This window comes from Nilaparvata lugens, chromosome 9 (assembly GCF_014356525.2).
Source record: "Nilaparvata lugens isolate BPH chromosome 9, ASM1435652v1, whole genome shotgun sequence".
Lineage (NCBI taxonomy): Eukaryota > Metazoa > Arthropoda > Insecta > Hemiptera > Delphacidae > Nilaparvata > Nilaparvata lugens.
The window spans coordinates 44,100,786-44,128,785 of NC_052512.1; the positions used below are offsets into that span (position 1 = coordinate 44,100,786).

Sequence of the window (28,000 nt, forward strand, 5' to 3'; positions counted from 1 at the left end):
GTACGAAATTCGCCGGGTAAGCTAGTATTTCAAATATTCGATGGAAGCTGTATAAATATCATTATATGAAATACATTTAAAATAATATTATATTAATCTACTCAGAGAAAGGATGAAATTGATGTGGACACGCAGGCGAATGGAAGATAAAGAAGAAGGAGAAGAAGAAGAAGAAGAAGAAGAAGAAGAATATCCTATTTCATAAAATACTTACTCTGACAAACGAGTCCTCTCTCGATAGGCCACATAAAAAACGAGGTGCAAATCTCACACTGTGTTGGTATATTTATAATCGGTATATTGAACACATGTCCTGCATGTATTATAGGCCCGCTATCCTCCTTGTCCTTTCGTGTCCTTTTCTTGTCCTTTTTGGCGCGTTTCTTGTCCTTTTGTGCCTGTCCTTTCTGGGCTCGCTTGTCTTTTTCAGCGTTTTCTCTTGTCAACGTCATAAATTCGTTGAGAAATCCACGGAATGCGTTCACTCCCATCGTTACTGGAAAATCTGCTTTGGCCTGCTCAGCTTGACATACTGTTTCCATTACCTGTAATCGGTCATTAAACTAACTATAGTTAAATTAACAATCATTAAATTGTTGATGTAGGCTAGCCCTGACGTTAGTAGACAAGAAGGTTGATCACTCACAGGTGTAAGATGGGGGGAACGCCAGCGTGACGTCACGTGTAGTAAGGCAGTGATAGAGTAACCACACTGAGCATACAGTTTATTCACTGTATCTTCAAATATATCGTTGTTCAATCTTAAAATTTAGTCCGTAAAATATTAGACATCAAATTACTTAGGGTCCTTTACTTTGCCTATGTTCAATCGGTGCTGCAATATGGGCTAGTGGTATGGGGAGGAGCGTATGATGTTTACATGAATAAAATTTTTACATTTCAAAAAATGATAATAAAAGCAATTCTTAATAAGCCAAGGGCTTTTTCTAGTAGTAAAACATTTGCCGAATTTAAAGTGATGACAGTACGTCAAATTTATATAAAGAAACTTGTCTACTATGCATGGATGAGGAAGGATGAATTTACAGTGAATAATAACGTTTCTATGTATAACCTGAGAGTTACATCTCATCACATTTATAATATTAACTACCTATTCACATTTGACAATAGTGCGAACACAATTGGGGTATCTTAGCTCAAAAATAATAAATATCATGTCAGAATCTCTTTCTAATAGGGGTAGACAGAGGATGGAACAGATAAATAAGTGGGTGATACAAAAATTTTTCTTCGACATCAGTCAAATATTATAATTACTAGTAATTTATTAACTTCGATTTTTTGTAGCTTTGATTATTAGTAAATAAATTTTTATATTGTCTAAACAGCTGATACTCTCACTCAGCGGTCAGGGTTTTGTCCTTGCTGGGTGGTGCCATGTAATTTTAATTTATTTGTAAAATAGCATAATATTATAATCTAGAATATTTATTTTGTAAGTTTTTATTTTGTATTTTGTTTTTATGGGCAATAAAGATGTTTGAAAAAAAATCTCCTCAAGATTGACCTAGAACTCAAATTCTCCATACTTATAGAGCAACTGAATCACCGATTCTAATGATGTTGTTAAATATTTCAAGTTCATTCAACTTGTGTGAATAAAGTGAAGTTGAAAGTTCAACTTGTATAAATAAAGTGAAAGTATAAATGAAGTTGAAAGTTTTTCAAGAATCTAAAAACGTGACACGAAAAAGTTAATAAGCTGGAAAAGCGTTAGTAGACAACGTTATACTATTATAATTTCAGATTAACGCATAAAAAATATTGATAAACCAATGCATTGCAATAAAACAATAAACCGATCCCGATGAATCAGATACATTGCATTCATATAACTGCACTGGTATCGAGCACATGCTCTACGAGAATTAAAATATCTCATCCCCGAAATTCACAAGCTGATGTATAGTAGCCACAATACAAAATATAAACACGACCTAGAAGATGAAGAAACCTTAAGGGTTTGAAAGGGAAGGTTAGGAGGTGGGTTTTTTGCTTTTATATTGCAAAATGCTTGTATTATTCAAATGTTTTGATAATTATTGTAAAGCAGAAACAGAAAGCTTGCATGTCAGAAAATGTTTGTGTTATATAATTTGACTATAGGTAACCATATGATTTTCAAGAATGCGATATTTTGCCTACTCTGTACTACAGCCTACGTCACGGCTGCAGTTCCCCCACTCCAATTGCATTTCAACTAAAATACTATAGATGAGTGACCAACCTTCTGTCTACAAACTTTGGGCTAGCCCAATCATGTGAGCACGATTGTCAAGGTGACTGTTTTGGCAACAAACTGTTTACAAGTAAAATAAGAAGTGAGAGTTTTATGATAAACGTTCCAATATTGATGTAGTATTTTATTTTTATCTTGTTGACCGAGCGAAGTGAGGTCTAAGATTCAAGTCGACGGTTTGGCTTTTCTCTTAATGTTTAAATGTTTATATGTTGCGCATTTACGGCGAAACGCGGTAATAGATTTTCATGAAATTTGACAGGTATGTTCCTTTTTTAATTGCGCGTCGACATATACACAAGGTTTTTGAAAATTTTGCATTTCAAGGATAATATAAAAGGAAAAAGGAGCCTCCTTCATACGCCAATATTAGAGTAAAAATCAGACTATAGAATTATTCATCATAAATCAGCTGACAAGTGATTACACAGATGTGTGGAGAAGCCAGTCTATTGCTCTATTTCCATAAGGTCTATAGTTCAATCAGGTAATTGTGGATGAGAGCAGTGCGTGAGGTCTACTGTTCACAGAACTACTAGTTTATAAATGTAAACTTTTAATGAATAAAGTGTTAATGACAAAATCACATTTACAACATTATGTTAGCGTCATAAATTCGATCAAAAACCCATTGTTTCTGGGAAATCTACTTTAGCTTGTTCAGCTTGACATACTGTTTCCATTACCTGTAATACAATTAATCAGTCATTAAGTTAAGTACCATTTAATTAATTATCATTAAATTATGTTATATAAATGTTAAATTATGTTATTATAAATTCGATCAAAAACCCATTGTTACTGGGAAATCTACTTTAGCTTGTCCAGCTTGACATACTGTTTCCATTAGCTGTAATAGAATTAATCGGTAATTAAATTAACTATCATTAAATTAACAATCATTAAATCAAGTTGTTTCATGAATTAGTTGAGAAAACGGGTAAAAGTTATATCCCATAGTTAATGAGAAATTAGCTATAGCTTCTTGTGCCTGCCATACTGTTTCCATTATCTGTAATACAATTAATCAGTCATTAAACAAACAATCATCAAATAAAGAACTTAATAATACTAGTAGTTCTTTGAACAGTAGACCTCACGCAGTATTCTCATCCACAAGTACCTGATTGAAACTATAGACCTTATGGAAATACAGCAATAGACTGACTTCTCCACACATCTGTGTAATCACTTGTCAGCTGATTTATGATGAATAAAATTCTATAGTCTGATTTTTACTCTAATATTGGTGTATGAAGGAGGCTCCTTTTTCCTTTTATATTATACTTGAAATGCAAAATTTCCAAAAACCTTGTATATACGTCGACGTACAATTTAAAAAGAAACATACCTGTCAAATTTCATGAAAATCTATTACCTACCGTGTTTCGCCGTAAATGCGCAACATATAAACATTTAAACATTAAGAGAAAGGCCAAACCGTCGACTTGAATCTTAGACCTCACTTCGCTCGGTCAATTAAATTATGTTAGTGTCATAGATTCGATCAAAAACCCATTGTTACTGGGAAATCTACTTTAGCTTGTTCAGCTTGACATACTGTTTCCATTAGCTGTAATAGAATTAATCGGTCATTAAATTAACTATTATTAAATTATTCAGTTGACATAAAAATGATGAAAAACCCATTGTTACTGGGAAATCTACTTTAGCTTGTTCAGCTTGACATACTGTTTCCATTAGCTGTAATAGAAATTAATCGGTCATTAAATTAACTATTATTAAATTATTCAGTTGACATAAAAATGATCAAAAACCCATTGTTTCTGGGAAATCTACTTTAGCTTGTTCAGCTTGACATACTGTTTCCATTACCTGTAATACAATTAATCAGTCATTAAGTTAAGTACCATTTAATTAATTATCATTAAATTATGTTATATAAATGTTAAATTATGTTATTATAAATTCGATCAAAAACCCATTGTTACTGGGAAATCTACTTTAGCTTGTCCAGCTTGACATACTGTTTCCATTAGCTGTAATAGAATTAATCGGTAATTAAATTAACTATCATTAAATTAACAATCATTAAATCAAGTTGTTTCATGAATTAGTTGAGAAAACGGGTAAAAGTTATATCCCATAGTTAATGAGAAATTAGCTATAGCTTCTTCTGCCTGCTATACTGTTTCCATTATCTGTAATACAATTAATCAGTCATTAAACAAACAATCATCAAATAAAGAACTTAATAATACTAGTAGTTCTTTGAACAGTAGACCTCACGCAGTATTCTCATCCACAAGTACCTGATTGAAACTATAGACCTTATGGAAATACAGCAATAGACTGACTTCTCCACACATCTGTGTAATCACTTGTCAGCTGATTTATGATGAATAAAATTCTATAGTCTGATTTTTACTCTAATATTGGTGTATGAAGGAGGCTCCTTTTTCCTTTTATATTATACTTGAAATGCAAAATTTCCAAAAACCTTGTATATACGTCGACGTACAATTTAAAAAGAAACATACCTGTCAAATTTCATGAAAATCTATTACCTACCGTGTTTCGCCGTAAATGCGCAACATATAAACATTTAAACATTAAGAGAAAGGCCAAACCGTCGACTTGAATCTTAGACCTCACTTCGCTCGGTCAATTAAATTATGTTAGTGTCATAGATTCGATCAAAAACCATGGTTACTGGGAAATCTACTTTAGCTTGTTCAGCTTGACATACTGTTTCCATTAGCTGTAATAGAAATTAATCGGTCATTAAATTAACTATTATTAAATTATTCAGTTGACATAAAAATGATGAAAAACCCATTGTTACTGGGAAATCTACTTTAGCTTGTTCAGCTTGACATACTGTTTCCATTAGCTGTAATACAATTAATCAGTCATTAAATTATCAATCATCAACTGCTGTTTGCACAGTGCCAGTTTAATAGTATATTTCGCACCTATGGCCGAAAATGAGACTTTTCTGGCTCGAAATCGGTTTTCAAGTCCGAGGCCGTAGGCCGAGGACTAGAAAAGATTGAGAGCCGGAAAAACATTTTTGCCCATGGTGAGAACGTAATTTTTCGCCACACAGAAAAATAAACAATATATATATGAGAATAATATTATTCTCATTGTCTATTATAAGCACTTCCGAAAGCAAAAGTGGAAGGTCATAGCTCTAGCAAATCTGAATATCAAGAAATTGTCCAAGTATTTTTATTTTTTATTCTGATTTGTCTAAATAACCTAAAAGATTATGTTCAATTATGTAAGAGGTTGAGTTTATACTTTTTATTCTTCCAAATGACAATAAGATGATATTATTATAAATGTTTTAATTATTGAATGATAAACACAAATAATGAAAAGTTTTTGATCAGCTGGTTTATCACACTTGAAAAAGTTTTTGATCAGCTGGTTTATCACACTTGAAAAAGTTTTTGATCAGCTGTTTTAGCACACTTGAAATTCGGCCAATCTGATGTGATCTGAATGTCAATGGAAGTTTAGGTTAGAAGTTCTATCCTTCTATGAAAATCGAATTATTTGAATAGTTTATAATATATATCTTATCTGTATTTTATTCATTTAAATAAAATGATAGTATATTATTACAGAATACTTTATTGAATTCTAGAAGCATAAAATGATTCCGTTTATCCACCATGTTCCGTGATAAACGCTTTACTAGGAGGTTTGAGGTTAGTTTCTATTATACTCTGAAAATTGAATTTGAATAGTTTATAATATCTCATTTGTATTTCATTCATCCAAATAAAATGATAGTATCTTATTGCAAAAACTTTATTCAATTCTAGAAGCATAAACTGATTCCGTTTCATAAACTATTTTGTGAACACGTTCACATCAAATCAGAATCAGCTGACTTCAAGGTTATTTTACAGCCCTAGGGCCGTAAAAATTTTACCGGCCTGGTCAGAAAACAATCACTTTCGGCCTCCATATGACGCACGTAATCCAGCTCATTACATCCAAGTGGGGCGAAAACCAAATTTCATCTTAAACTGGATAAATCTATATCAAGTATCATTATTTATAATGTGATTCATTTTGGGTTCATGCTGATTGAATTCAGTTTAAACTTTCACTGTGCAAACGGAGCTAAATCAAGTTGTGGAATGAATTAGCTGAGAGAACCGCGGAAAAAGTTATATCCCATAGTTAATGAGAAATTAGCTATAGCTTCTTCTACCTGCCATACTGTTTCCATTATCTGTAATAGAATATTAATCCGCCATTAAACTAACAATCATTAAATTAATCAACGTTTTCTAAACAAATATTTGTCTGTAAACAATTTGCAGAAAACAAAATAATTTGATTTTCTGGACTATATTATTAATTTAATCACTTTTTGCTATAAAAAACGACTAGTGAGGTCCAAGTTATAATTGCAGTGGAGAAAGATAGAACAACGTTGTACCGATCCTCTGTCATGTCCATGCCTTATATAGACGGTAGATAAAAAAAATTCGTATGGCTTTTGTTGGTGGGGAGTCCCTTGCGGGAAGGTCCCACCGCCTGAATATATAATTTAAGCCGTCAATGGGCCTTACGACTGTCATACTTCAGCCGGAACCGACAGTTTAACGTGCCCATCCGATAACACGGGAGTGATCTGTTTAAAAAACTTTTGGCTCTCAGTGGGGTTGAACCCGGGATCACTATGCTGCTACGCAAGCACTCTATCCACTAGACCACGGATCACTCCAGACGGTAGATGATACCGGTTTATTGATGTAATATTAACTGTTCATTCTCGTTTAAAATAATCAATTATATTTTATTAAGCAAGAAATTATATTTTTCAATAATTTAATAATTAAGATGAAATATTTTGTTATTTATTAATTCTACATTTTTAAAAGACGATCTGGACAACAGAGCAAAGCGAGAAAGAGATAGCTCTATCCGCTTTGTTGAATGATAGACAAGGATAGCAATACCATTGCTAATCAAACACTGCCATTATAACGTGGACCTCACTATAGTACTCTAAGGCTCAACTGACACTTAGGCGACGCAGGTGGAGAAGAGACTGGACTCTAGTGGAGAGCATGTGTTTCCAAATGGTGACACTCAGACCAGTCGATTCTAGTCTCCGCGACGTCACCATTTGGAAACACATGCTCTCCACTAGAGTCCAGTCTCTTCTCCACCTGAGTCGCCTAAGTGTCAGTTGAACTTTAGAGTACTTATATAGACGGTAGATGATACAGGTTTATTGATGTAATATTAACTGTTCATTCTCGTTTAAAATAATCAATTATATTTTATTAAGCAAGAAATTATATTTTTCAATAATTTTCATAATTAAGATGAAATATTTTGTTAATTATCCATTGTTGAAAGACGATCTGGATGGAAACAGAGCATAGCAGTACCATTGCTAATCAAACACAGTCATTATAACGTGGACCGCCTCACTAGAGACGTTTTTGTTGTCAACTTACATGGAGAAAGTTGGCAATCAAGTCCTTGTACTTGATGTTTAGCGCCTCGGGATCCTGTTTGTTGGCAACACTGTATGTGGCAACCAGGTTGTCTTTGAACTCTCGAAGCGCCTGCTTGAATACCCTGTCAACTTGGCTTGGCTTTTTGCCTCCTTCCTCCGTCTCCATCTTGCAAATCTAAACAAATAAATACATAAATGAATAAATTTATAATTTATAATTGCCTAATCCTTATAGGGGGACGACAAATTAATTATTTAAGGCTGTGCAAAGGCTGAAAATAAACTTTTTCTACAACTGCGCGTAAAATAGTTATTTGTGCAACTAGTGCGCAAAGTGCCACTTTGCTGCACCGAAAGAAACGTTTACGCACGAGCCGTAGGCGAGGGCGGAATGGTTTGTTGAGTGCAGCAGAGGAACTTTGCGCACGTATTTCACATTAAGTTTTTCCTACAGTTACCATTGAATATGAAAAGTGGGTAATTATGGGTAAAATTGCCTGAAATCCATCAAATGTTTTTCTGTGTAAATTTATTATTGATAAAAACCTTAATCCTAAAATCCTAAAGTCCTCGTTGTCCTTGGTTATAATATATAATGAATAATAATTAGCGCGTTGTGCTTGGTTGCACCTCTGCTCACTATAGCAGCCACAGCAGTCACTGTTACCAACTTCATTTTGATTTTGCTGCACTGTTGCTCCATATAACCTACTAAGTATTTTGCGTTGCCATGTTGCAAATCTGGAGTGCAGAAAAATTTTTCCCGCACTAGAGCGGAAAAGTGATTCTTTGCGTTCTGTAATCAGTGCAGCAATGGCCACTTTTCAACGTAACTGTAGGAAATAGTTATTTGTATATCTAGAGTGAAAAGTACGACTTTTTCTCCCTGTGGGAAAAAGTTTGAAGCCCGAGGCGAAGCCGAGGGCAACAATTTTCCTGAGGGAGAAATAGTTATTTGTGCAACTAGTGCGCAAAGTGCCACTTTGCTGCACCGAAAGAAACGTTTACGCACGAGCCGTAGGCGAGTGCGGAATGATGGTTTCTTGAGTGCAGCAAAGAAACTTTGCGCACGTATTGCACATTACATTTTTCCTACAGTTACCATAGAATGTGAAAAGTCAGTAATAGACGGTGAACATGTCCTATACCAAATAAAATGTTTGTTTGTGTAAATCTTTAGTATTTTTAATGCTCATAATAAATATTGCAACCATTTCCACAACAGAATTGTTCCAAATTCAGTCTAAATGACAATAGAATGAATATTATAAAGTTATATGAGATTCAATTATAATAATACTTCATCTACAAGAAGTCATCAGCAAGTGTGGAAATGGCCATATCACTTGTCTGAATATGTTTTTGAGTCATCAATGAGCCTCACAAACGTTATACTTCACCCGTGACTAACAGTTTAATATTCTCCTATCCGATAACATGAAAGTTTTGCAGCGAAACTTTGCTTTTACTTATACGGTGCCCATTAATTTGTCTATGCGATCAAAGCTGTAAGCTTATGTTTTAATTTTTCTATTAATGTAAATAAATAAATAAGCTAATATGCCCAGGACTGATTAAGGATTAGGCTAGTGATCAGCCCTCAGGACAGACTTGAGTCCAACCTGACCATTCTATGAAATTTTCATGTGTACTATTTATTCCAGTTCCAAATATCCTCAAGTTTGAGTCTGAATGATATATTATACACAATTAGTGTAAAAATATAGTTTCAGCTTGTTTTTTCTTGTAAATACATTAGTAAACGTGTCATTTGGCCTTTGTGCTTTTCTGGCCAAGCGACAAGTAGCCGCATGAAACGTATAATTAAGGTTATACTGCATTATTTAAATTATATTATATAGACATTACATTTACCTGAAATGCTGAACTTCAATCATTCAAGTCACTGTTGAGTAAACAGTATATTGTAAATCCAGTGTTTTTGTTTACGGTATTCAATAACATCTATTCTGTAGCCTATTCTGTTTCTAATTCATCAACGGCATTCATTATAGTTGTTCTACGAAAATGTAAGTAGAGATTTTTCGGGGAGTTGAAGACTGAATAACTTTTTTTGAAGTGTATATATTTATGTTTCAAACCTAATAGATTCATTATTGTTTTGAAAATATAACAATCACAGCTTTAGTATCACTAACACGACACGAGTAACCTAACCACAAAAGTAAATAGAGATATAAAAATACTTGATTCCTTGATCATAAAAATGGTCGATAAATGTTTCCAATGTATTCCAGTTAAAAATATAGGCATCTCACACATAAAAAATCGTTCATGATAACTTGAATAGAAATAAAATACTGATATTGAATACTATCAAAACTTCTTGTTTATTTACTGTTCATTATCCAATATCTATCTCGCGGTAATAATCAGCTGGTTTACAAAAATTTTCAGCAAGCAACATATTCAGGTTTACCAACATTTCTTTTACTTTGCCGCACTCTACCGTCATAAAGCGTGTTAACTATTTTGTGTTGTTATGTTGCAAATTTGGAGTGCGGCAAAGTACTTTGCCGCACTCAAAACTACATTCCCGCACTGGGTGTGGGAATAAGGTATTTTTCGTACTATAAATGATGCGGGAATGAGCACTTTTTCGGGTAACTGTAGGAAAAAGTATTTTTCGCTCGTGATGTACACAACATTTTTCCTCCATCTACATTTTTTTATAGAAACTGCAAATAAAATCATTCTAATAACTTACGTATTGGTGACAATGATTCCTAACAACATAACCTAAATCTAATACCTAAAAACCGGTCGTCTGATTGGCACTGCCGATTGCGCTATCTATCGGCAAAAGTTGTAACAATTATATCAGCTGAGCAGCTACCAAAAATGGCTGACTCCAGATCACGCGGTTCAGATTTGAATTGCAGATCAAAAATATTTGTTGGCTGGTATTTTGAATAGAATAAAATATTTTAAAAATTGTATAAATTTTTATCGTCTACTAATATTAAGTATATAATAATTATCATACAAACATATATTTCATGAGTTAATCAAATTTCTGGTTGTGGTATTGAATTCAGTTGACTCAATGACAGACACCTCTATTATGTTTTCTCATCTGAGCTTAGACCTTCTAACCTATTACAATGTAAGTTTCAAAATAGAGATGCTCCCCATGTTATTCAAATGGAGTCACTTTTACTCCCTAGGGAGTTTTTCTGTTTTTTACTACCGAGAGCGAAAAAGTGACACTTTAGTATTAGGTTTCAGGGAGTAAAGTAAGTACTTTAGACAGTGGGTGGAGGAAAAAAGAATTTACATACTCAATTCTCCTCGTAAAACAGCTTATTTCTGAGGAGAATCTACTTTTTCGCTCGCTAACCATCCGCGCATGCGCAGTAGATTTTCTTTACGCTCGGTAATCATTCGTGCATGCGCAGAAGAGTTTCTTTACGCTCGCCAATCAGCTGATGGTAAGCAGCTCGCCAAAAGGTCAGATCTTAACCTAAAAAGTCGGTAATTGTAACTCCGCCGATATAAGTAATTTAACAGGTTTGGGCAGTTGTAGAAAAAAATTTGTATGTAATTCGCGCGTAATGCTTCCTTATCGCTCTTGCAAAATTATCACGCTCCGCTTCGCGTCGCGTGATAACTGTTTTGCGCGAGCGATAAAGTCGCGCATTACGCTCTTAATACATAAATAGCTATTCTACTCGTGATATTTTTAAATTTTTTTCGATTTGTATATCATCAAGCTATGAAAATGAAAAATTTTTCTCAGGAAAACATTTTTTTCTGATCATTACTTTTTGAGATATGAGCGACTGAAGTTTGAATTTTTGGGACAGAACATTTCAAATTCGGTAAGAGATAAATCCATGAGATTTAGAGGATGGATTCTTCATGGTATTGTTGATCTAGTAAAACAAATACTTTCTGAAAATATCAATTTTTAAGAAAGTTATTCAATTTACTAAAAATAACTTTTAGTTGAGTTATTTTTGGTAAATTGAATAACTTTTCCAAATATCGATATTTTCAGAAAATTCTTGTTTTACTAGATCAACAATACCATGAAGAATCCATCCTCTAAATCTCATGGATTTATATCGTATACCGAATTTGAAATGTTCTGTCCGAAAAATTCAAACTTCAGTCGCTCATATCTCGAAAAGTAATGATCGGGAAAAAAATGTTTTCCTGAGAAAACTTTTTCATTTTGATAGCTTGATGATATACAAATCAAAAAACTTTGAAAAATATCACGAGTAGAAAGTTTATTTTCAGCCTTAATCCAAAACTACTATTTCTCCCCGGATTTAGATAGTTGATGAGCAAATCTGAATAAGGTTATGGTAATTCCCAGCATTTGGTGACGGATGAGCGCCGAAAGAAGAAACCGTTTTGGGCTTAGAAGCCTGTCGTACTTCTCTGTAAGTTGTGTGATTCTGAATGATTGAATAAATAAATAAATAACAAATTACAGTTTTAAATAGGAGCATAATTTCCCTCTAGCCGATGACATAAATTATAATCTTAGACCTAATACAATAAGAAAATATGGAATATATAACACCAACTCAGCTCTTCTTAAAAGGAAACTCTACTACATTAGCAGTAAATTCATAAATATACTAGAAAGTGAATTTCCACTTAATAATATCCGAAATAATAATCTTAGACCTAATACAATAAGAAAATATGGAATATATAACACCAACTCAGCTCTTCTTAAAAGGAAACTCTACTACATTAGCAGTAAATTCATAAATATACTAGAAAGTGAATTTCCACTTAATAATATCCGAAATAATAATCACAGAAAAAGAGCCATAGAGGCATGGCTGAACTTGAATTATTTCCATTTTATAACTATTATTTATAATATAAAGGATATTATTTCGTTATTATATCTAATTAAATAAATGTGTGTATCTTGGTTTAAGTGCAGTAGCATATACTTATATTTATTTTACGTAAAGCTTTTTTGTATTTTGTTTTTGGCAAATAAAATACATTAATTTCATTTCTCAAATTATTGCTTTTCAAATTAAAATACTCATTGCAATTAACGCTTCTATCAAAAAAGTTTCTGAGCACTTTGTAGACATATACATTTTTCAATGGAAGTATAGCTAATTTTCTATTTATCTATATTTATTTATTTGATTACCTTCTCGGTGATGAAGTCCTGCATCTTCTGCAGTTCGCGAACATCGGAGATAATTTTGTCAGTTCGATCCGTGAATTCAGATGTGCCGGTTAGACTGAACTGTGCGTGCCGCAAGCGTGCAGCATCCGCGCCGCTCGCATGCAGCGCGCGTGCACTGTCCGCGCTGCTTCCGTGCAACGAGCTTCCACCTAATAATATTAATGAGACTGCATTGAACTGTATACAGAGTGCTCTGAAAAATAGGTTGCGTTTGTTGACCGAGCGAAGTGAGGTCTAAGATTCAAGTCGACGGTTTGGCATTTCTCTTAATGTTTAAATGTTTATATGATGCGCATTAACGGCGAAACGCGGTAATAGATTTTCATGAAATTTGACAGATATGTTCCTTTTTTAATTGCGCGTCGACGTATATACAAGGTTTTTGGAAATTTTGCATTTCAAGGATAATATAAAAGGAAAAAGGAGCCTCCTTCATACGCCAATATTAGAGTAAAAATCAGACTATAGAATTATTCATCATAAATCAGCTGACAAGTGATTACACAGATGTGTGGAGAAGCCAGTCTATTGCTGTATTTCCATAAGGTCTATAGTTTCAATCAGGTACTTGTGGATGAGAATACTGCGTGAGGTCTACTGTTCACAGAACTACTAGTCTATTATAGACTTATTTTACTTATCTTTCTTTCGAAATTAAATTTTCTACAAGTTCTGTAGAAAAATATTCTGTGTTTATTGTACATTTAACATAATAAATCTGCTTAATAAATCTGCTTAATCTGCATAATAAATCTGAATAATTGTAACTGTCAAGTTGTCACGCAAATTGACTCCATCAAATATTTAGGTGTTACAGTAGATGAGAAGCTTACCTGGTCTCTACACATACGTTATGTTAAAAATTATCTTTTACATATCCTGAGAAAATTCTATTTTCTAAATAAGATTCTTCCAACCACCATTCTTAGACAGTTATACTTTGCTCTTGTTGACTCTAAACTGAATTATGGAATAAGTTGTTGGGGCTCTACTTACATTACCCACTTGAGACCACTTATAACCTTACAAAAATCTATTGTCAGAGCTGTTAAAAAGTCAGGAAGATATGAACATGCCTTTCCCCTTTTTCAAGATATAAAATGCTTGCCTCTAAGATACATATATGTTTTCAAAGTTTTATACCTATTCTTTGTAATGTCTGGAAACAGTGGTCAGGCACTTTTCAGGGAGAGAACAAATTATCAAACTAGGAGAGTCACTTCTGATCTGCTAAGGCTTCCCAGGTCATATACCACTTGTTTCCAGAAATCGTTTGTATTTCTAGGTCCGAAATTTTTCAATAATTTACCTTTTGAGGCAAAGAGAATTGATAATAGGAAAATGTTCAAATATTACATTCTTAAATGGCTTAGAAATATCTTGCCTGATTGTTTAGAACACATGTTTTTTATTCTTTCTTAGTTTTCGACATAATAATTATTATAGTTGTTGAAAATCATATCAAAAAGTAATTAAGCCCAAACTGGAAATGTATGAGAGGTGAGTGAATGTGTGAGTGTGTGTTTTCATTTTTTTCTTGCCCAAAAAAATTTTTTTTTCTTCTTTCTGATTTTATTCAATTATAGTATAAGCACTCCTGCTTGCACGCGTTAAGCATTTTATGCTTACAGCAAGCTAGAAATATTCTGTTTCAAAAAAGCTTTGTTTTTTTTTCATAATACATCATACACGTAGAAAGCCTTATTACATAAATTATATTTTATACAATTTCTTCAGTGCACTTTGTATTTTATTTCCATTTTGATGTTTGATGTATTTGAAATTTTGTATGTATGTATTTGATTTTTGAATCAGAATAAAACAATTTGTATTTGTATTTGCTTCAAACCTTGAAGGAAATTGTTTTTCGGGACCAAGTTTCGCGTATTTCGTCATATATATTAATAATTACTGTAGCTACAGGTCTGGAAACGGTTTTATTCAATTTTCCAGTTCATTTTACATGGAGGACGCTTTATAGCACATCTTAATTAACAGCCAACAATACCCGTAGGGCTTCGTTTCGGCAGTGGAACTAAAATTCAGACGAAATATTTCACCCTGTATAACTTGGTAACCAAGCATTTTCGGACCTATGTTAATTAGAACTTTTTTCTTCTTTTGATGTGAGAAATCAAACCCTTACTTATGAGCAACTTTTTTCAAAACACACTGTATATTTAAAAGTTAACATAATTTTGTAAATAGTTAATATTCTATCAAGTTAATTGGTTAGTAGTTGATAAAGTTAACAGTTTATTATATGGTTAATAGTTGATTGTTAATAGTTTACAAAACTTTGTTAATTTTTTATCAAGTGAGTAGTTAATATTCTATCATGTTAACTAGTTGATCAGTTAACAGTTAATACATTTGAATATCGGGGACCGAGCTTCGCTCTGGAGTACAAAAGCATATTAAACAATTTATTACGAAAGAAGAAATTATAATAATATTCATACAGAAATGTTCTATCTAATCACAGTAAATTGAGATTAAATCCCAGAGGCATGCAAAAATTTCCCTCACAAAGACCCAGTTGCACAAAAGCCGGTAAAATTTTAATCCTGATTAACTTCGCGTGAACCAAATCAGAGAAGACCATTTCAAAAAGATGGATCTAGTGGAATTAATCAGGATTGAAAATAACCCGGCTTTTTTGCGAGTGAAGGTGTAAAGGTTAATTTTGTTTTTCTTTTAGTGTAGTGTCTTCTCAAGTTGATATTGTGGTAATTATTCATATTGAATGAAAAAGACTAAGAAATTGTCAAAAAACCACATATTTATTGATACTTAGAAAAACCGGTTTCGGTGATTACACCATTGTCAATCTCTGATAAACTCTGATACAGACCGAAACCGGTCTTTCTAAGTATCAATGAATCTGTGGTTTTTTGACGATTTCTTAGTCTTTTTCATTTAAAAAGTAAAATTTGTATGTACTTGATATGAAGGTACCTCCTTGGTAAGTCCAGTGTCCCTTCAAACAGTGTCTCTAGCACTTTCAATGGAGAAAATAATAGATGACATGACTAAATCTTCACAATATTCTGTACTTATTGTAATGGCCCTTCTCATTAAATTGAAAGTTGTATTCATGAGCGAGGTCTACTGTTCGCAGAACTACTAGTAATTATCCTTCTAATGTCCTTCAGCCAGTTTTCCCAGGGATGAGACCAAGTGCAATCGAATCTTTATATTATAAACCTACTATGTTATGGATTTCGTGAGAATCGTTAGAGCCGTTTTCGAGATCCGGTGAAATACAAACATATAAAAAATCTAAACATCCAAACATATAAACAGAAGTTTAATAGTATAGAATATTCTATCATGTTAACTAGTTAATCAGTTAACAGTTAATACAGTAGATACCTGAATGCAAAGTTAACAGTTGTTGATAAATAGTTTAAATATAATTAATCAGTTAACAGTTAATGCAGTTGATACCTGAATGCAGGGTGCGTGCACTTGAAGTTGCACTGCGTTTGCGCAGTTGTTTGCGACGTGCCACTGATGACGTCACTGAAGACGTCACTGAAGCAGCACTGCCGCGACACGGAAGCTGTACTACGCCGCCATTTTGAATACATTTCACGTGGAACAGCTGTTTGCAGTCTGAAAATTACAGATAAAAATATTTAAAATCAATGAGAGATCATCACTAGTGTAGGGTCCATGTTATAATGGCAGTGCAGAAAGATAGGAGAACAACGTTGCCGATCCTCTGTCTTGTCAATGCCTTCTATAGACGGTAGCTGATACTGGTCTATTGATGTAATATTAACTGTCCATTCTCGTTTAAAATAATCAATTATATTTTCAATGATTTCATAATGAATTTTCATAATTAAGATAAAATATATTGTGAATCAATAATTAATTCTACATTGTTAAAAGCCGATCTGGCAACAGAGCAAAGCGAGAGAGAGATAGGGCTGTTCGCTTTGTTGAATGATAGACAAGGATAGCAATACCATTGCTAATCAAACATTGCCATTATAACGTGGACCTCACTATAGATGTTGGGGCACAGAGTTTTGCTCTGGAGTACAAAAACATAGAAGCATAAAAGCATAATTTATATTTATTTATTGATACACAAAATATAATATTCTTTTAAATGATTGGGGAAGGACTAACAGGCACAGCCCAAAACTCTTTCTTCCCCGAATTTTGATTTATACACTATAAATAGTCCAAAAAGTATGTTATGTTTCATACACTTGAATTCAGGTCCAATTTTCAGTCCAAACAATAAAAACAGAAAAGTTCGAATTTAGATTTTGGATTACAAACTAGATTGAATAACAAAATAACACTTACTAATCAGTTAAAATTGTCAAATAATGATTAACTTTGAAAATTATGATATACTCTAGTTTAGAATGATTGACATGTCAACAAATCATATTATTTTGATCAAGTCGATTGAAATTTCTATTATAATATTTCTCGCTGATTGATTACACAGCTGGAAATAATTCTGTTTCTCTCCCACACACGCATCTTCTGTTTCGACAGACGACGAAATTATCATCTGTTTTTCCAAGGATGAATAATTGTTATCCTTTTCATGTCGTTCAGCGAGTTTTCCCAGGGATGAGACCTAGTGCAATCGAATTTTTATATCGTAAACCTACTATGTTCCAAATTTCGTGAAAATCGTTAGAGCCGTTTTCGAGATCCGTTGAACATGAATAACCAAATATAAACAGATATACAGAAATTGCTTGCTTAATATTATAGGATAACAAAATAACACTTACTAATCAGTTAAAATTGTCAAATAATGATTAACTTTGAAGAATTAGATATACTTTAATTTAGAAACTAAAATTAAAAAAATAAATAAATATTGCTGACCTGTACACTTATGACCTTCTGCTAGCAATGCATCCATAGCTTTAGAACAGTATTGACATTTATCGTCCTTTGCGAATCGAGCCACTTTCCTGCAATAAATTAACACACAATAAATTATATTCAATATTCATTTAATACATCTCACATTGTCCAGGTCTGACAAGACCTATGGCAAACACTGGTCATAATAAACAAAATAATAACATTTCTACGATAAAAATTAATTACAATAATAATACATAATAATATATTTAAAATGCATGCTGAAAATTAAAATGATGGGTGATATGAATGAATTAAATCTGCATAATTTAGAGGGAAGTGGCAGGATATAAAGGCTAGGTGAGGGGTGAGCATGTACAATATAGATGATTATGGATATAAAGGAACCCGGATTTTCGGTGGGGTTGAACCACTCTAGCACCTTGGGTTGTTGGGACGCTAGGCCTGCTATTCTAGACCGACAGCACCTCGGCCAAACTAGTAATTAAATGAGATTGATGAAATAAAGATTTAAGAAAATATAACAAATAAAATAAATGAATAGAAATAAAAATATCAATAAATAATCAAAATATTGTGAAAGTGAATTATAATGAATGGAACGCACAGAAATGAAATGAATGGGAACAAACAGGACAATAGCTGCTCAGTCACCATCCAGTAATAGTATATTTCGCACCTAGGGCCGAAAATGAGACTTTTCCGGCTCGAAATCGGTTTTCAAAGAAAAGATTGAGAGCCGGAAAAACATTTTTGCCCATGGTGAGAACGTTATTTTTCGCCACAGAGAAAAACGATTTAAATATGAAAATAATTGTTTATTAGGCACTTCCGAAAGCAAAACAGGAAGGTCTCTAGCAAATCTGAGGTAATCTGAATATCAGGAAATTGTCCAAGTATTTTTATTTTTTATTCTGATTTGTCTAAATAACCTAAAAGATTATGTTCAATTATGTAAGAGGTAGAGTTTATACTTTTTATTCTTCCAAATGACTATTAGATATTATTATAAATGTTTTGATTCTTGAATAATAAACACAAATAATAAATAGTTTTTTGATCAGCTGTTTTAGCACACTTCAAATTTGGCCAATCTGAATGTCAACGTCAACAATGCTTGTTGTCGTTGACTTCGGAAGTTTAGGTTAGAAGTTCTATCTTACTCTGAAAATCAAATTTGAATAGTTTATAATATATATCTTATCTGTATTTTATTCATCCAAATAAAATGATAGTATCTTATTGCAGAATACTTATTCAATTCTAGAAGCATAAACTGATCCCGTTTCATAAACCATTTTGTAAACACGTTCACATCAAATCAGAATCAGCTGACTTCAAGGTTATTTTACAGCCCTAGGGCCGTAAAACTTTTACCGGCCTGGTCAGAAAACAATCATTTTCGGCCTCCATATGACGCACGAAAACCAGCTCATTACATCCAAGTGGGGTGAAAGTATTTGAACAGATTACTCTTGAAGCATGCCAATGAATTGGATTGGATGAGGCGGTGGTAGGGCAGGGAGTTGAAGGCTCGGCAGGCGCATGTGAAGAAAGAAAGGTGAGTTGAAAATAGTAGTTTGATGAAGTGGTACAGTAGTTGGAGTGTGAGATGGTGAGACGACCTATAGTTAGGTCCTATAGTGAGGTCCACGTTATAATGGCAGTCAATGCCAAGATAGGAGAAAAACGTTGCCAAGTCTCTCCATTTTGCCACTGACTGTACACAGCTGTTACTCAATTCATCCCATTAAATTTAATCTAATAATAATTATCATTTCCTTGATAAAATAATCAATTTAATGTCAAATTGATCAAGAAAATACATTTTTTCATAATTTGATTCAAAGATATGCTTTCATGACTGAGATCAGATTTTTATTTTTATACAAACCTGAAATGGCGGCTAATTTAAAAAGCTGTGATACACCAATCTGAATTTGAAAACAACAGAAATTTAGTTATTTGGTAGATATTCTATTCCAATTTCCTTTAAAAATAATAGAAAAATAGTAATCCTATTTAAAAATAAGTAATTTCAATAAATTTATTCTGAAATAACTTTTCAATATTATTTATACCAGTACGAGTAGGTCTAACCTATATGGGTAGGCTAACTTAAGCATAGATGAAGTATAGGATGGTTAGTTATCAACCTTTTAAAATGTCATTTCAGGTAGTTTAATTTGTGTTTCTCATTAGGTAATGTTTAAAAATTATTTCATTGTTTCAAAAATACATTTAAAATCAATTATACGACTTGTGTACTCAAGTACTTTGATAGAATGAAGAAAAAATATGGCGGCTGAGAGTATGGTTTGTTCAGTTTTGTACAGTCACTGTTAAAAGTAAATATAAAATATTCTGGCAAACAGACAACATTGCAAAGCGAGAGAGAGATAATGCTATCTGTTTTGTTGTATGATAGAAAAGGACAGCAACAGTATTGTCAATCGTACACTGCCATTATAATGTGGATCTCAATAAAGTGCCACGATTGGGTTGGATGTCAGCGAGGAGTGCGAGGGAGTCTCCAAGATAGCCAGGACCATCACTTCTTAAGCTGCGTACACATATTCGCGCTTCCAACCCGCACCGAGCACGCTCCTCCCTCGTACCGCCCTCGTACCACCATCGAACCACAGTCGCTCCGCCCACGCACCCATCATGAACGTTACAGAAGATGTTAGATCTTCCCCCGGGCTGTTCCCCGGTCGAACCACTGTTGCTCGCCGGTCGATCATCAATCGCTCTGCTGGAGTGACGTTCGGTTGCGGAGCAGAGCGACAGTCTGTACGCACCTTAACAATCAGCTGAGACAGCAGAATTATAGATGAATTTACATAATATAGACTGAGAAAATAATTATTGAACTGTATATGATATGAATAAAGCAATTTAGGATAACTATAGATAATATTGGTAGATATGCATCTACATAAATTGGCGGAGCTTTGGACATATCAATGTCCATTCTTTGGAAAGAATATTAACTAGTAGTTCTGTGAACAGTAGACCTCACGCAGTATTCTCATCCACAAGTACCAGATAGAAACTATAGACCTTATGGAAATACAACAATAGACTGGCTTCTCCGCACATCTGTGTAATCACTTGTCAGCTGATTTATGATGAATAATTCTATAGTCTGATTTTTATTCTAATATTGGCGTATGAAGGAGGCTCCTTTTTCCTTTTATATTATTCTTGAAATGCAAAGTTTCCAAAAACCTTGTATATACGTCGACGCGCAATTAAAAAAGGAACATATCTGTCAAATTTCATGAAAATCTATTACCGCGTTTCGCCGTAAATGCGCAACTTATAAACATTTAAACATTAAGAGAAATGCCAAACCGTCGACTTGAATCTTAGACCTCACTTCGCTCGGTCAACTAAGAAAATAATTATTGAACTGTATATGATATGAATAAAGCAATTTGGAATAACTATAGATAATTATACATTGTTATGCATCTACATAAATTGGCGGAGCTTTAGACATATCAATGTCCATTCTTCGGAAAGAATATTCGAAATATCCTTCCCACTAACTCTCTACCATAAGAGATTAATTGATTGATTATATGCCTTTATTAGGCAAAGAATTTCCTATTTCTTCAGAGCAAAGTTTTAGTTACTGTAATTCTATTCCATACTTTAATTGCTCAGTATTGTATTTGTAAAAAAGCACAGGGGAAAGATAACACAAGAAGATATCAAATGGTAAACCAAAAACAACTACTAGGACTATCAGTTAATACTGACGTTTGAAACATAATGGTCCTTAACCATGGCATATCACCAAAAATGATACAGTATCATCTCAACTTGATACACAACACCATAATTTGATACAAAACTTCAAAACTTTGGATGAATTCTACAATCCATGGGATATTTTCTTATGCTATCTTTTCTCTGTGGTAAAAGTAAACTAGATGAAACAGAGAGGAAGAGGAGGAGGAGAGAGAGAGAGAGATAGAGAGAGAGAAATATTTACCGAAATTGGTGTCCGGCTATGGTGACCAGAGTGATGCTCTTGCGGTCGACATCTAGCGGCGATAGTGGAGATTGCGGCTGCTGTGCCTGCGGCTGCGATGCGCGTTTATTGGCTGCCGCAGTTGCGGCCTGCGGTTGAGACTGCTGCTGCGGTTGAGGGTCACTGTTGCGGCGTTTCAAGTCCTGGCTGCTAGGTCTGCAAACAAATTTATAGAATAATAATGTAATACTGAAAGATCTGAAATAAACCAGTTGCTAAGGTTGTTTAACACTTCAACCGAAACACCGGTCTGTGAGACCAGAGGCAAAATGATTTTTTCCTACAGTTACCTTGAAAAGTGGCCATTCCTGCACTGATTACAGAACGCAAAGAATCACTTTTCCGCTCTAGTGCGGGAAAATTTTTTTCTGCACTCCAGTTTTGCAACATGGCAACACAAAATAGTTGGTGGGTTATATGGAGGATTAGTGCACGAAAACAAAAATTAAGTTGGTAACAATGACTGCGGTTAGATTTAGATAAGAATCATTTCAATGGCTACCCTACATTTATGATAAAATGAAAGTCCCAATCTAGAAATCCAAAACAAGAATAATGTTTATCTAAATCATAATTAAATTAATAATAACTTCTCATCATTTAATAATAAATAATGTTTATTTTCTATTGACAGTAATAATTATTTCAACTCCAAGGAATGAGAAATGTAGCAAACACACATTATGGAATTCGAATTTTCAGGTTAAATAATTACCGTTCGAAATCCATGTCAATAAAATTGATAAAATAACATTAGAATAAAATATTACAATACAATGAAATATTTTCTGTTGTCTATGTTATTTTATAAATATTTTTAGTTTACTTATAGTATTTTTCGGTAATTCTATTTAACCATAAGTCTAAATATCTGAATACTGTTTTTAGCTGGATGAAACGAAGTTAAGTACGATTCTTCCCGCTAGGTCGCGCGCTTGTCGGTTCAGCCATCTTGCAGACATCCCAACCAGCTGTTGGCGTGTATTTTGAATGCGAATTTTTTGTTTTATCTGTATTTTTTCTGATTCTTGAATGAATAAAAATGAGAACTTGGCTGAGAATTTTCAACTTCAATTGGATTATTAATTTTTAAATGAATTAAGGTTGTTATTAATAACAGCATCACACACACAAACATTGATGGATTTCAGCCATCATTTTATCCATAATACCCACTTTTCATATTCAATGGTAATTTTTACTGTAGGAAAAATTTAATGTGAAATATGTTCGCAAAGTTCCTCTGCTGCACTCAAGAAGCCATTCTGCCCTCGCCTACGGCTCGGGCGTAAACATTTCTTTTGGTGCAGCAAACTGTCACTTTGCGCACTTGTTGCACAAATAACTATTTCTATAGTGGCAGAATTGTGAATCAAAAATTGCTGCCCGCTGTAATGCCTTCTCCCCCACTATTCCTCAACATTCTCCAACAATGCTCGTCAGTCCCCAACTCACGGTTATCAAGTAAAGATCAATCTATTGAAAACGTACCGGTCTTAGCTACCGAATCTTTCGGATAACGTTCATTTTTTACCGGTCTAGAATACCGGATGTTTCAACTAACAGATATTTTGAGCATTCAATTTTTTTCTAATGTTTTTCTCTTCATTATTTCGGTATTTTATTGAAATGTTTTATTTGGAAATAGTTATTTGTGCTACTAGTGCGCAAAGTGACAGTTTGCTGCACCGAAAGAAACGTTTTTACGCCCGAGCCGTAGGCGAGGGCGGAATGGTTTGTTGAGTGCAGCAGAGGAACTTTGCGCACGTATTTCACATTAAGTTTTTCCTACAGTTACCATTGAATATGAAAAGTGGGTAATTATGGGTAAAATTGCCTGAAATGCATCAAATGTTTTTCTGTGTAATTTTATTATTGATAAAAACCTTAATCCTAAAATCCTAAAGTCCTCGTTGTCCTTGGTTATAATATATAATACTAATAATTAGCGCGTTGTGCTTGGTTGCACCTCTGCTCACTATAGCAGCCACAGCAGTCACTGTTACCAACTTCATTTTGATTTTGCTGCACTGTTGCTCCATATAACCTACTAAGTATTTTGCGTTGCCATGTTGCAAATCTGGAGTGCAGAAAAATTTTTCCCGCACTAGAGCAGAAAAGTGATTCTTTGCGTTCTGTAATCAGTGCAGCAATGGCCACTTTTCAACGTAACTGTAGGAAAACTAATTTTTGTAATTCAGAAAACGGAAAATTGATGTCAATGGATGAGTTATCAACCATACAAGCTCCAGGCTTTGGAACTTGTATCAATAGGATGCTTCACAATGAAGTGTCACAAAATAAACATTCACTTGACAAAATAGATGATTCCAACCACTGTAGTTATTTATGAACTTTTCTTGCTAATAAAATAACTGGAGGCTGAAAACGTTTGCTCAAACAAGTTTCTTGGTAACAATGAAAAACATTATTATTTTCAATGATTACCTTTTAGTTTTGCTATAAAGCCTATATTGATATAGTATTTGTGCAACTAGTGCGCAAAGTGACAGTTTGCTGCACCGAAAGAAACGTTTACGCCCGAGCCGTAGGCGAGGGCGGAATGGTTTGTTGAGTGCAGCAGAGGAACTTTGCGCACGTATTTCACATCAAGTTTTTCCTACAGTTACCATTGAATATGAAAAGTGGGTAATTATGGGTAAAATTGCCTGAAATGCATCAAATGTTTTTCTGTGTAATTTTATTATTGATAAAAACCTTAATCCTAAAATCCTAAAGTCCTCGTTGTCCTTGGTTATAATATATAATGAATAATAATTAGCGCGTTGTGCTTGGTTGCACCTCTGCTCACTATAGCAGCCACAGCAGTCACTGTTACCAACTTCATTTTCATTTTGCTGCACTGTTGCTCCATATAACCTACTAAGTATTTTGTGTTGCCATGTTGCAAATCTGGAGTGCAGAAAAATTTTTCCCGCACTAGAGCGGAAAAGTGATTCTTTGCGTTCTGTAATCAGTGCAGCAATGGCCACTTTTCAACGTAACTGTAGGAAAAATTATTTCTCCATGGTTATTGTTCTGAGTAGTAGCTGATAGTATATCTTACTCGAATTTTTGTATTGTGTGTGTTCTTACATCCAACATTATACATTTATTACCTTACATATCAATATTTCCATTTTTTTTTTTATATTCTTCCATCACTTAATTTGCAACCGAAATCTATATTATACTTTACTATAATTGAAACTTACCAATGAAAAATATTAAAATTCATATTTAGTAGAAAATATATCAAATATAACACTTTAAGCAAGACCCGGTCTGTGAGACCGGATGTTTCGGTTTAGGTCAGTTCTGACCATGTTTCAGTTAGAGTCTTAAAACAGTACTTCTTAGAGTAGGTCATATGTATGGGAACCCTTCAATAAAAAATGGAGACTGTTGTAGATATAATACTGTAATTCTCAGGATAAGTTATTGGTCGAATACTCTACCTTTTGACGTACAACTGAATTTCACCCCTCATAAGGGGGTGACTTAGGGGTTGAGGGCTCGAATATTTTAAATGTTCATTGAGTGGTACATCATATTAAAGGCCTTCTCAAAACTAGAAAGTTGACATAAACACAAATGTTCTATGATACTTATATCCAAAATGGCGGCTGATTGAAGTTTGAGGTTTTAAAGAAATAATTGATAAATTTTAATCAACCGCGATTTTGGATAAAAGTATCATAGAACATTTTTATTGATGTCATCTTTCTAGTTTTGAGAAGGCCTTTAAAATAATATATCACACAAGGGATGTTTACAATCAAAATATTTGAGTTACAACCCCTCGTTTCTTTAAAAACTACAGCTTCAATCAGCCGCCATTTTGGATAAAAATATCATAGAACATTTTTATTGATGTCATCTTTCTCAATTTGAGAAGGCCTTCAAAATGATGTACCACAAAATGGGTGTTTACATATTTTAAAATATTCGAGTTACAAACCCTAAGTCACCCCCTCATGAGGGGCTGAAATTCAGTTGTACGTCAAAAGGTAGAGTATTTGACCAATAACTTATCCTGGAAGTAACAGTATTATATCTACAGCATTATCCACAACTTGAAAACTTGTTAAATTGTGGACTAGGCAAAATTCTGATGCTATATTTACGCTTGGTTAGAGCTATGCTTTAGCTGAGTGACGTCACTATCTGCCTGCACTAAGACACGTCTTGCAGTCCGTCGCGGTGCCGTCGGCTCGTGCGATTCGCAGCGACGTGCGGGACCCATAGGGGATGTGGGTGAATTGGATGAGGAACTGAAATCATTAGATCCATGAATAAATCTGACTGGTCACACTTCACAGTTCTAGAACAATGTCATTCAAGTGTCTAACCATGTGTAACATAATATTTCAATATAGAAACCATAGCATAAGAAGATATCCCATGGTAGAGGCACTGTTTCCTAGGAGAATTGGATTGAGTTGACAATGAAATTTGCAACATAAACGCCCTAACCTAACCTAACCTAACCCAACCTAACCTAACTTAACCTAACCCAACCTAACCATAACCTAACCTAACCATGGCATATCTTCTTATGCTATTTTCTCTTTTCTCTATGTTACCAGTGTCACATAGCTTGAGTTAACACTGGAATAGAATATTTATTGTAGCAATATCTGAGGTCTTCAGATACATTACAATAGTCAAATACATACAATGATACAAAATACAAAAAATCTGGTGTGGTACACTCACACAACTTTCCTTGCCGTTATGAAAATTGATCACCTGACGCTAGTGTTCACGCGCATCTCAAGTCTACTTATAAACAAAGATCTGAGCCAGCTGGTGACAGGACAATAACGCTGGAGACATAGGCTACGAGGTCTGCTATCTCTTCATAGTGAATGATTTAATAGAATCAACAGTTGCCAACAGTTTGCAATTGGATAATAACATTTTCTCGAATTTCGAGCTTATTTTCAATTTTAGGTGAAAATATTACTGAACATTAATTGTAGAGATTTTCATGCTCAATCTTTTCCTTTCAAAATTTTTTGTTCAAATTGTATCTGAAGCCTGATAATTGGGAATCTAAAATCAAACGTTTCATATGATTTTTAAACGTTCCATTCTCCATATTTCTAAGATCTTCAGGAAGTGAATCAAACAATTTTATTGATAAAAATAGAAATGTTTGTTTGTGAACTAGAATAGGTATACCGATAAGTAGTCAATTTACCCCTATTTCTAGTGTTATGGCTATGAACTTCTCCAAATTCTCCTTGACATAAATAAGGCTCTGTTGAACAAATATTGAAGGTAGAGTCAATATTCCCAGAAGCTTGAAATGCTCATCACACTGTGCTTGCTTAGAAAGCCCACAAATCAGTCTGATAGCCTTTCTCTGTATTATAAAAAGTCTACCACTGTAAGCTCTGGAACCCCAAAGTATGGTGTCATATGACAAATGAGAATTCATGTGAGCATAATAAATCACCTTTAAAACATCCAAACTGACATATGACCTCAGTTTTCTAATTAAGAAGACTCCTTTATTCAGCTTGCTAGCAACAATGTCTAAATAATAAAAGCTCTAAAAGCCCTATACAATAGGATTTCCTTCTTATGCTATCTTTCCTCTTTGGTAATATTTACCTTATATGATCGATGGTAGGTGTAATATAGTTGATGACAGTGGTAGGAATGCTTGGCAAGTGTTCCCTGGCCCTCCGGTGGGATGGTATTTGGTCCTCCGGGCCGGATGTTTCTGTGTCATAGGCGATGTGGGCGAATTCGATGTAGACGTGCTACTGATGTGGTCCACGGTTGGCGTGATGTACTCGATGACTGTCGCTGGTGTGCAATGTCGCATCCACTCAAAGTTGCTCTCCATTTCACTGTCGCTGTGGCACTGGGATGCGTCACTGTGACAGTGCGACAAAATGTCACTGAGACCATGTGATGTGTGACCAGCTGCCTCCACTGGACTTACTGGTGAGGTGCTGTCTTTCTTCACAATTCCTGTTTGACACAGAAAATACAACAAATTCATTATATACACTAGTAGTTCTGTGAAAAGTGGACCTCATGCAGTATTCTCATCCACAAGTACCTTATTGAAACTATAGACCTTATCGAAATACAGCAATAGACTGGCTTCTCCACACATCTGTGTAATCACTTGTCAGCTGATTTATGATGAATAATTTCCTT

The 28,000-nt window shown here is 34.0% G+C and overlaps 1 protein-coding gene across 1 annotated transcript in view; it reads right to left on the reverse strand.

Annotated features, from left to right (window-relative positions):
* LOC111060361 (unconventional myosin-IXa) overlaps positions 1–28,000 on the reverse strand; it is a 176,120-nt gene that overhangs the window by 25,488 nt on the left and 122,632 nt on the right. The window contains 8 exon segments of the mRNA XM_039435347.1: positions 215–545; positions 7,717–7,893; positions 12,871–13,058; positions 16,360–16,527; positions 17,776–17,864; positions 21,782–21,976; positions 25,948–26,094; positions 27,514–27,808. Of these exon segments, the coding sequence (XP_039291281.1) occupies positions 215–545; positions 7,717–7,893; positions 12,871–13,058; positions 16,360–16,527; positions 17,776–17,864; positions 21,782–21,976; positions 25,948–26,094; positions 27,514–27,808 (1,590 nt within the window).